This window comes from Podarcis gaigeae (assembly GCF_964106915.1).
Source record: "Podarcis gaigeae genome assembly, chromosome: 3".
NCBI lineage: Eukaryota > Metazoa > Chordata > Lepidosauria > Squamata > Lacertidae > Podarcis > Podarcis gaigeae.
Genome location: NC_139680.1, coordinates 90,767,492 through 90,778,137, shown reverse-complemented (window position 1 = coordinate 90,778,137; position 10,646 = coordinate 90,767,492). Strand labels below are relative to the sequence as shown.

At 45.0% G+C, this 10,646-nt stretch overlaps 1 protein-coding gene across 1 annotated transcript in view; it reads right to left on the bottom strand.

The window, feature by feature from the left end:
* The window catches only part of PARP1 (poly(ADP-ribose) polymerase 1), a 37,824-nt gene extending 32,867 nt beyond the window's left edge, over positions 1-4,957 (bottom strand). The window contains exon 1 of the mRNA XM_083734030.1: positions 4,515-4,957. Within this exon, the coding sequence (XP_083590156.1) occupies positions 4,515-4,634 (120 nt within the window). The 5' untranslated portion in view covers positions 4,635-4,957. The remainder of the gene's footprint in view (positions 1-4,514) is intronic.
* Positions 4,958-10,646: the final 5,689 nt, after the last annotated feature.

Here is a 10,646-nt window from a genome sequence, read left to right as displayed (position 1 = left end):
AGGGGATCAGTTACTCACAACAGGGATCTGAAGTATCTGTGTTGGGTTACGCTTCCCCCTAAAGGACCAAGTTGTTGGTTTGTGGTGATCCTTAAACCTGGTGTTGGATACTCAGGTGAGCTCCATGGTCGAGTGGGGATTCAAACCATTGTCTCTCAGGTTCTAGTCAAACACTTTAACCACTGCACATCAGGCCATTTTTTTTAAAGAAGGCAGTTTAAGAACCATACTCTGTTAACTAGCATGAGGTCTGAAACATTCCCCCAACCACTGACGTAGTTAATGTAAAAGGGAAAAATGTAAAATGAGCTAGGGATTTCTGGGAGACAGTGAACAGTTGCCAAGCATCTTTTCCTCACTAGAGGAGGAGCAGAACCCATCAAAATAACATTGGGATTGCCGTATTTTTCGCCCTATAAGACGCACTTTTCCCCCTCCAAAAATGAAGGGGAAATGTGTGTGCGTCTTATGGGGCGAATGCAGGCTCCTTGGCTTCAGCGATAGCAATGCGAAGCCTGTGCTCCAGAGGTTTCGCGTTGCTTCTGCTGAAGCCAGGAGAGTCTGCTCTTTGAGGCTGGTGGTGGGGGAAAGCAGCGCTTCCCCCATCGCCAGCCCCAGAGGATGGGAGCAGCGGGAAGGCGCGTGACGCCTTCCCACTACTCTCCAACCCGGCTTCGAGGCTGGCGGTGGGAGAAAGCAGGCTTTTCCCCAAGGAGGGAGAAGGGACGGACTGGCGGAGTCCGTCCCTTCTCGCTCCTGTGGGCTTTTGCGGGAGATGGGGGAATCCCCCACCTCCCGCAAAAGCAGTGTGCTCTTTAAAGCGGCTGCGTGGCTTCTGCTGGCTTTTCTAGGAGGTGGGGGAATTCCCCCACCTCCTAGAAAAGCCCGTAGGAGCCACACAGCCTTTAAAGAGTGCTCTTGGGGGCTTTTCCCCAAGGAGGGAGAAGGGACTGACTGGCCATTTCAGTCCCTTCTCCCTCCTGGTCGAAAAGCCTGCAGGAGTCACGCGCGGCTCCTGTGGGCTTTTGTGGGAGGTGGGGGAATTCTGCCACCTCCCGCAAAAGCAGGAAGAAGGTCTAGGAGTAGCGCAAGGCTGCGTGCAGCCTGTCCGCTGCTCCCAGAGCTGCAGGGGGAAATCATATTTTTTTCCTTGATTTCCCCTCCTGAAAACTAGGTGCGTCCTATAGGGCAAAAGATACGGTACAAAACTTAGAATAACTTGTTGGTCCCAAGCATTTTGCAGAATAATTATTTAAGGAATTAATAAACAAGAATTATTTTTAAATTTTGAATACTGTAAAAGTCTTTGAGGATTACCCAGCATATGCTAATTGAATTTCTATCATTTTCCAGATGTTTATACAGTGCTCTGTATGTTGACAGAGGTCTCTGAACCTTCCAAGAGAAATGCTTTCCATGTCTGATTTATGAGTAATTGTAGCCACTAAATTGATAGCGGAAGACAATCTTTGAACATTGTCTTTTGAGTGGAGTAAGAAATCTGAAACCAAGGGACCTCTATCTGGATGCTTTTCCAGTTTGGAAAGGCTTGTGAGCAGACATGTCTTTCTGCTGGAGAAAGTTAACTTGTTTGCTGTTGATCTATGCCTGCCTGTTCACTTGAATTATTTGGTTTACTAGGCATTATCTTAACAGACTTGTTTCCAAGACAGTTATTCCTGCATGACCTAAATCTTTTGTTACCCACATGTGAGCAATCTATTTTTAGCTACAACTTTTTCTTTTAACAGAAGTCTGAGTCACTGCCACTCAGGTATGCCTTCACACCTTTCAGTTCTTGTGGCATAATCTCAGCTGTCAAATTGGCTTGATCAGGCTTTGAAACACTGATTTAACATGATGATAATCCAGAGCCTCCTTGGGCCAAAAAGCCATGTTCTCTTAAACTGCAAGCTCAGCCTATAATTCCAGAGCAGAGGGGAAGCTCCTGTCATGCCCCCAGACTGGAAACTCATGTTTGTAGTCAGACATTAAAACACAGACCCCCAATTTGGCTGTAACAGAAAACTGATTCAAGAAACCTCAGAAGTAGTGAATTGCGGCATATCAGAGCAGGGAGAAGGAAATGGAGAGAGCGAGCACAAAGCTGGCGAATAATTCTCAGGCTTCGTACACTGAACCATGCTTAAGTAATTGTAATATTAGTGCTATACCATTACAATGAGATGTGTTCACACATTACATTCAGTGAGTATGCAACCTGTGAATACACCAGTAGTTGTAGTCTGTTTATCTGTGTACACAGTAGTTGCTGTACAAATCAACAAGTGTACATGTTCACAGAAATACTTGTGCATTGGTGGAGACAGTTTGTACTTGCATTCAATGCAGATTGTCTATGGGCTACTCATATTACGACTGTTTTCACCACCTTGTAATACTTACCAATGGTTGTGTTTTAAAGTCAGTGCAGCCTACCTTATTGGGTTATAATGTTAAGGTGCTGAGGCATATTTATTGGAGAACTAACAACAAATTTAGTAAGTAATGCTACAATCCTATAGACCAGTGGCTCCCAATTAGCCAAGTACTGCAGAGTACTACAGACCCCTTTTTTTCCCAAAAGCCAAGCCATGGACTTTCGAAAATGTTGACAAATCTATGGTAGTTATTGTTTTTTTTTGTTTAATATTTTTATTAAGGATTTTCTTGTTTTACAGAAGTGTAGTGCCTCGTATTTTTTTTTCCTTCTTCTTCTTCCATGTAACGTTTTTACAAATCCGTTTCATTTGTTGAGGCATTAGGGGGAGAAGAAAACAGAAAGAAAAAAGAAAGGGGGGTGGGGAGAGGGAGGATGGATGGGGGTGGGGTCGGGTGGCGGTGTTTCTATTATGTTTAATGTATGTAGAGTTTGGTGTCAGCGTTGCTTGTGTTGTTCACTTGTGTTCCTTTGGTGGTGAGAGAGGTTGGGGTTGGCTTAGGGTGTGATTGTTTGCTTGTGATTGGCTGTGGTGATCTTTGTTTTCGTGTGTGAGTGAGGTGGGTGGGTGTTTTGGATCAGGTTATGTAACAATAACTACCATATGACAATAATCCACCAACAGCATACAAATCAATATGGTAGTTATTGTTACGTGAATGGTGCTGCAGACCCCTGGGTGGGGAATTGGGAACCACTGCTAAAGTCTCAGGAACACAATTGCTCTTTCTGGTAAATAGGCACGCACAGGATTGAAATGCAAATTATTTAGAAGTAGTGTTGCCAATTCGCAGCACATGAGTTCTACAAGTTTTCTCATCACATATCTTTTACCACTGCTGTTACAACATTTCAGAATTTAAAACTAAGCTGGTGTATTATCAATATATGCCTATTCATGATATTATTTTGTTACATGATATTGATTGATTTCTATGGAAGTAAACTGTCCATCGATAAGGGAGAAGGGGGTTGCTAGTATTAAACATTACACACAGAACCTCTGCCAAAATTCTAAACTTACTGTCCTGGGCTCCTTTGGAAGGAAGGTCATGACACAAATGTAATAAATACTTGCAAAATGAGAGAAATGGTACCCACAGAGATTTGATGAAAGCGACAACAAAGTATTGCCCAAGACAAGGCAAACTCTGCATAAAATCACAATTAAGTTTCCAGTTCTCATGCTTCTGGAGTACAGCTTGAAAAGTGTGACTGCATTATGTGACTGGGGGACTGGCACCTGATCTAATGTGTACCCTGAACCTAAACCAAGTCCCACAGAGTTTAAAGGAAGTTACTTTCTCCCTATTAAACCCACAGTATTTGTATAGCACATTGCCCATTTACCTGGGAGTAACAAGGTGCTTACTTCTCTCAGAAGCATCCCCCAAAGCCTGCATTGCAAGTCAACTCTCCTGATCTCCGCCAACCCAAGCGAGATCTTCAAGAGTGGCAACCAAGTTCTGATTTTGCACTTGGCGATCGGCTAGCTACAAAACCTGACACCGGCCACTCTGGGGCAGCTTTCCTCGCCGTGACCAAACCAACCCCTTTAGCCATCCGGAGGTGGCCGAGGGAGGAGCACGCGGATGACCAAGCCATGGCGCAATCCTACGGCGCGTGTTACTTTATTTTTATACAGCTGCCTTCAGGTAAACGTAGCCCAGGGCGGTTCACCACGTTTTATCCAGGCGCCGCTCCACTCCTCTGAGTTGCTCGGAGCTTACTCTCGAGTAAGTGTGCTTAGGATTGCAGCCTAAACCTAGACCTGCACGCTGAGCTGCTCTGAGGCAGCAGGAGGAGGAGAACGACGGGGAAAGCCCCTTCGCCCTGCAAAGAGCGAGGCCGTGCAAGTGGGCGGCTTTTCCTCCAAAACCCGCATGCGGCACATGGCCGGGTTGATCGGACCCCGGAAGGCTGCTGCTCCATCTGGTTGCTACCAGAAACAAAGGGCGGCGGCGGCCCCAGAGCAACCCTGGAGGCGCACCTACAAAGGCACCTGCGCCTCTCTGCAAGCAACGTGGCGCGGCGGGGCTGCCCGGAGCCCGCGGCGGCTGGTCGGGCGAAGTACCTGCACCATGATGGCCAGGCGGAGTGAGTCCTTGGCGATGTTGTCGCCGCATTTCTTGCAAGAAGCCCGGCCGCTCTTGGCGTACTCGGCCCGGTACATCTTCTCTGCAGGCTCCGCCATAGCTGCACCAGCAAGCCTGACCGACAGCAGCTCGGGCGGAGGAGGAGAAGGAGAAGAGGCAGCGGCAGCAGCAGCGGCGCCAAAAAACCAGCCGGATGGCTTCTTACACAGCCAGGCTCCCGCCCCTCGGAGCCGAGCGCAGAGCGATCGAGCCGCGCCCCGTCCAAGCCTTCTTCCTTTCGGCGATCGATTAGCCGCGCCGCGCCCAGGAGTCCTAGGTCTCGAGAGCGACCCCCACAAACTCTCCAGGGAGGATGACGAGGAATCGTCGCGCTCGGCTGGCGGAGCCGCGAGGGAAAGGGCCGGCGGTCACGTGGTCGGCGAGGGCGTCCTATGGAGTTGCCCCCGGCGTTTAAGGGCGTTCTCCCTTCTCCCTCGCTCTGCCTCCTCTGGGTGGCGGCACGTGCTTGCTCCTTTTTCGGTAGGCAATCCTTTATGGAGTAGCTGTGCCGTGACTGGAAAGCCCTTCCGGATGGAATGCTGCTAAAGTCACGCGCGCATGTCCCTGGGAGTAAGAACCCATTGGGGTCTACTTCTGAGTAAATAGGCATGGGGTTTCAGGTTGTGTAGAGCAGAGGGCCGGCAAGCTTTTTGGGATGTGTGTGTTTCTGTGGCATGATACAGTGTTTTGCTGTTACCTAGAAATCTTCCACGGTCAGTCCGGGAAGTAACTTTGTTAAGAGCAACGTTTCTTCCCCTGCAGATTATTCTAGATTCCCCAAGCTTCCTCTGAAAATCAATTTCCTCAGGGCATTCACATGTTATGATGGTTTACCGCAAAAATATCCTCGTGCATGAGTGAATGGTATTTCTGCTTAGCTAGGAGTTAGCATTATTTTTGTTATGTTTAATTGAATTTTTTTTACAAAACATCTCTCTTTTATATTTTTTATTTTCACAATAAACATTACATTAAAAAAGAACTAAAAAGATATAAAATAAAACAATTAAAACAGCTATGTACACTCTTAATATTAAATCCATATTTTGGGATTTCTTTGAATCCCCTGACTTCCCTCCTCCCCCCCCTCCGGTTTCTTTGTATTTTCATTTATGCATGTCAACAAAGAATCTTTATCTCTAATTAGCTCCTAATTTAAACATTGTCCATAGCGTTACAAGTCTTTTAAAAATCCTTCTAATGTATTTCCTTACATTGCTTTTGTATATATGCTATGCAATAAACATTTCCCATTCTTTTTTATATTTGTTTTCTAAGATTTCCAGTTAGTTTAGACATTTTTGCATATTCCATTAACTAAATTTGCCAGTCTTCCTTAGTTGGGATATCTTCTTCTTTTTTCCAGTGCTGGGCTAGCAGTATTCACACAGCCGTTTTTGCTATACTCTTTAGGTAGATCAGCTCCTGTAATTCCTAATAGAAAAGCTTTTGGTTTCTTAACAAAGGTTATTTTAAACATTTTTTTTCCAATTCATTATATATCATTTCCCATTTTTAAAAAATAACCTTACATTGCCACGACATATGACACGTAAATTTTAAGATTTTTACAAAACATCTCAGTGCCTTCCAGTGGCCTTCCGGATATTGCTCGACTACAACTCCCATCATCCCTAACTATTGTCCCTTCTGAATGGAACCAATAGGAGTGGAGTCTAACAGCAACTAGAGGGTTACAGGTCTATTACCGTATAGAACAGCCCTTGATTTAGCACCAACTTCAGAAAACCTCCTGCAGAGACCTTCAGAGTTGTTCTCCCACACTATTAGCAGAAGACAGCAGCTTTCAGTGCTAATGTCACAGGCTACTGGTTTTTGTATGTACACACACACACATATTGGAAAGCAACCAAAATGGAAATAATGGAGTGCACCTCCGGGGGTGACGTCAACGTGCTGCGTTAGTAGCACCAAAGTAACATGCCTAGGGCACAAGCCTGGGCGGAGTGTATGAAGGTCCAGACAACAAGACCCACCTCTCATCCTTGCTGATTTAATCAAAAGGAAATCAGAACGGTATGTTTGGCACCAGCTTGACTGCAGGAGTTGCTGGGAGGAGGCATACAGGGTGCCATCCAACCATCTTGGGGACTCCGGATTTGTGTAGGCTTTCCTTCTTGGCCTCTTGAAGGGATCACGTGAGGTAGCAGAGGTTAAGGATGAGAGTTCCTTCTAGATGGGCTACCTTTCCAGGTTGATAAGCCCCACCTGCTCTTCACTTAAGCATGTGCAGAAACCATCTTCTTGACCTTGGGACCCACTGTTAGTCTCATCCTTTGGTCCCCACCCTGCACTCAGCTCTCACTTGTGGCTCCTAGAATCAGTCGGCATGCAGCAGCGGTCACTCCCCGACAATGGCTTCAGCTGGCCGGCTAAACTAGCTGAGGGGGGTAGCCAATGGGTCTCAAACCTTTGGTGAGTTAGGGACTTCCCCTGCATGCTTTTGGATAATATAATTGTTGTAGCACCAAATTATTATATGTATTTGTTCAGGAAATAGATGGATTAGGGAATTGGAAACTTTCTTTACAATCACCTTGATTTAAACCAGTCTGCTGAGGACCTGATCTAAAATGCATTTCTTATGAGAGAGTAAAAATGGACAAAAGAAAGGCAAAGCATGCAAGGCAACTTAAAATTACATGTTCTCACTCCCAGTGAAAAGCTTCAGTTCCCAAAGGTGCTTGAACATAACTTGAACTGATAAGGTGACCTAAATTCAGCAGACACAGGCTGCCCTATTTATAAAGATCTGTCATTGAGAGATAGCCAGCAGATAAGTTTTCATGATGCATCTGTTAATTCAGGTAGGAACTGTAATGGACTCTTAACAGAGGTTTTATGGATAGAGAATTATTTGGGGGGGGGGTTGTGTCCATTGCTTAAACTAATTATGTAATGAATATTATAAACGGAAATGCATTAGCGGATTTGTTTGATTTGGTATTGTGAAGGTAATTGTGTATTAATGCAAATATTATAATGCAAATATGCTACTACTGCAAATAATAACAGTAACAGCCTGCCACCAGTATACAGGTTATAGGATTTGGGTGAAGAACAACTTGTACTTAATTGAAGTAAGTAATAAATAAACCTGACCGTGATAAGCACACCAGAGGGTCATCTCACTCCCTTTCTCTACCATGAACTGATCAGTCAGGTGCTATATAGGAGGCTGGGAACCATTCTTGTGGAATCAACTAAGCATCAATGACAGATGGCCATCCAACCTCTGTTTAAAAACTTCCATTGCAGTCCCTCACCTTCCAAGGGAGTCTGTTCCACTATCAAACAGGTTTTACTGTCAGAAAGTTCTTCCTGATGTTTAGTCTGAATCTCCTTTCCTGAAACTTGAATCTATTGGTTTGGGTCCTCCAGAGCAGGAAAAAACAAGCTTGTTCTATCCTCCAAGTGACAGCACTTTAGATATTTGAAGATGGGTATCCTATCTCCTCTCAGTCTCCTCTTTACCACGCTTCACATACCCAACTCCTTCCAACGTTCCTCATAAGGCTTGGTTTCCAGACCCTTGATCATCTTGGCTGCCCTTTGCTACACATGTTCCAGCTTGTCAATATCCTTCTTAAACTGCGGTGCCCAGAACTGGACAAAGTACTCCAGGAGTGGCCTGACCAAGGCAGAATAGAGCGGTACTATTACTTTCCTTGAATATACATGAAATAAATACACCTGCCATCCCCTGTATGAAGAGTCCTGTGACACCAGAACCAAAGAAGCATGCTCTGTTTTCCTTATCTGAAGAACCCCATAGGGCAGACATAGGTAAATTCAGCCCTCCAGATGTTTTGGGACTACAACTCCCATCATCCTTAGCTAACAACCAGTGGTCAGGGATGATGGGAGTTGTAGTCCCAAAACATCTGGAGGGCCGAGTTTGCCTATGCCTGCCATAGGGGATACTGCAGGCACTCCCTAATCTAGATATGCCTGAACACTGAGCTATTTGGGACACAGAGTCTGGCTTGATGGCATCTTCTGCAAAATCTGCCTATGTTGGGAAGGGGAGAAATTTGATTATCTCTGCACTAGATGGCACCACAGCTACAGTTAAAATGTGGCACATACAGGAAACACTCCATGGTGAAAATGAAAGAGAGTCACTCTTGTATTCACATTCCTTCCTCAGGGCCAAAGGACCACCTTTGTTGAATATGACTTTGCATTGGCAGGTGTGAGTTTTTCTTAAATGATAGCAGGGCAGGAGCTGGAAGGAGAGAAAAGAGGGGGCAGAAAATACTCATTGCAGTGCAGAGGAAAATGGTCTAATGGTATTTTCCCTTTTGCCATGTTCCAGATCTGAACTGCCCCTCCAAGGATGTGATTTAACATTGATAGACACATGCACAATATGTAGTTTGGCCAAGGACATAAGTTCCAGGACGTCATTTTACAGGGACGGATTACTTGGGATGCAGGAGTGTTTTTGTCATTTATTTTTATGTGTAAATATACAAACCAAGTAAGGGGAAGCAGGCAGACTCCCAGAGAGGCATCTGCTAGTCTCTGAAGCTACATCAGAGGCAACAGCATATGCCTGTATCTACCCAAGGCTACGTCATGCCAACCAGCAGCAAGCATTCAATCTGTTTTTCTCATCATTGCTTTTTAAAAATCATGCTTTGTTTTTTTTAAAAAAAGACGTCAAGGCAATCAACAACAATTAGGTGAAAAGTTAAATAAGAGCTATCAAAAATACCAACACTACATTAAAAAAACACCCTCAAATCATCAATGTAAATCAATGAAATATCCTGACATTGACCTGGAATCTCTTTTCTTGTAGCTTGAAGTTATTGGTTTGGGTCCTACCCTGTGGAGCAGCAGAAAACAAGCTTGTTGCATCTTCCACGTGACAGCCCTTAAGATATTTGAAGATGGCTATCATATGTCCTCTCTGTCTCCTTTTATCCAGGTTAAACATCCCCAACTCCTTCAATTGTTCCTCATAAGGTTTGGTCTCCAGACCCTTGATCATCTTGGTCACCCTACTCTGCATATGTTCTAGCTTGTCAATATCCTTAAATTGCACTGCCCAGAACTGGACACAGTATTCCAGGTGCGCTCTGACCAAGGCAGAATAGAGAGGTATTATTGCTTCAGACCCTAAAGTTCTATTGATGCAGCCTAGAATAGCATTAGCTTTTTTTACTACTGTTGATTAATCTTGTCGTCTGCTAAGACCCCTAGATCCTTTTCCCAATATACACCAGGAGGCTTAGTTTGGCCAGAATTGAGTCTACACATCCAGAGTTAACACTCAATACGACTAAACAATAACAACAAACTTTACTTCTGGTCAGTGAGCCACCATAGCTAGAGGGCACGAAAATTTGTGTCCTGGTTTTTTAGACTCGTCTGCCCATGTACTATATGAAACCAAAGGGGCACATTGGTTGCCAGATAACAATTATTTTCAGATCTCCTACCCCACTATTTCTCCTCCAGCTCCACCCACCTGAGAGAATGTCGGAGCCTTAAAGGGCCAGCCCTCTGACCTGAAGGTGAGCCCTACTCTACAGCCGTCCTTCTGGTGTGTTCCTGTCATTGCTGGACTGACAATGTGGTGTGGGTGGCATCTGGTTCTTCAGGGGGTCTCAAGGGTGCAGGATCTGGCCTTATAGGCCCTGGTGATCTGAAAGGTTCCTCTGAAAATTCTTAACCAACTGCCCAAGGTGCAGTGGTCTTCCTCAGTCAGCTTTGAGCCCTGACTCAGACCTAGCTCCCCATCTGGTGCCCCTGCAGCCTCCATCTCTGTGCCCAGTTCACTGCTGGGTACTGGGGTCATGGAGCTTTGAATCATTTGCTCCTCCATATAGTCGTCTTCAGCCCATATGCACAAAACATTTTAATTATATTTTTGTTATTTGCCTTGGGAGGCTCACTTTAGTACCATATGATGCCTCTTGTCTTCCAAGTGTGTTTTTTGCAGAGGACATTGCTGCCCTTCCACAAGGGACTTGTTATATTGATGAATAAATTAGGCATAAAGATTTGTTTCTCCTGCTTCCTAATTATAGGCATACAGC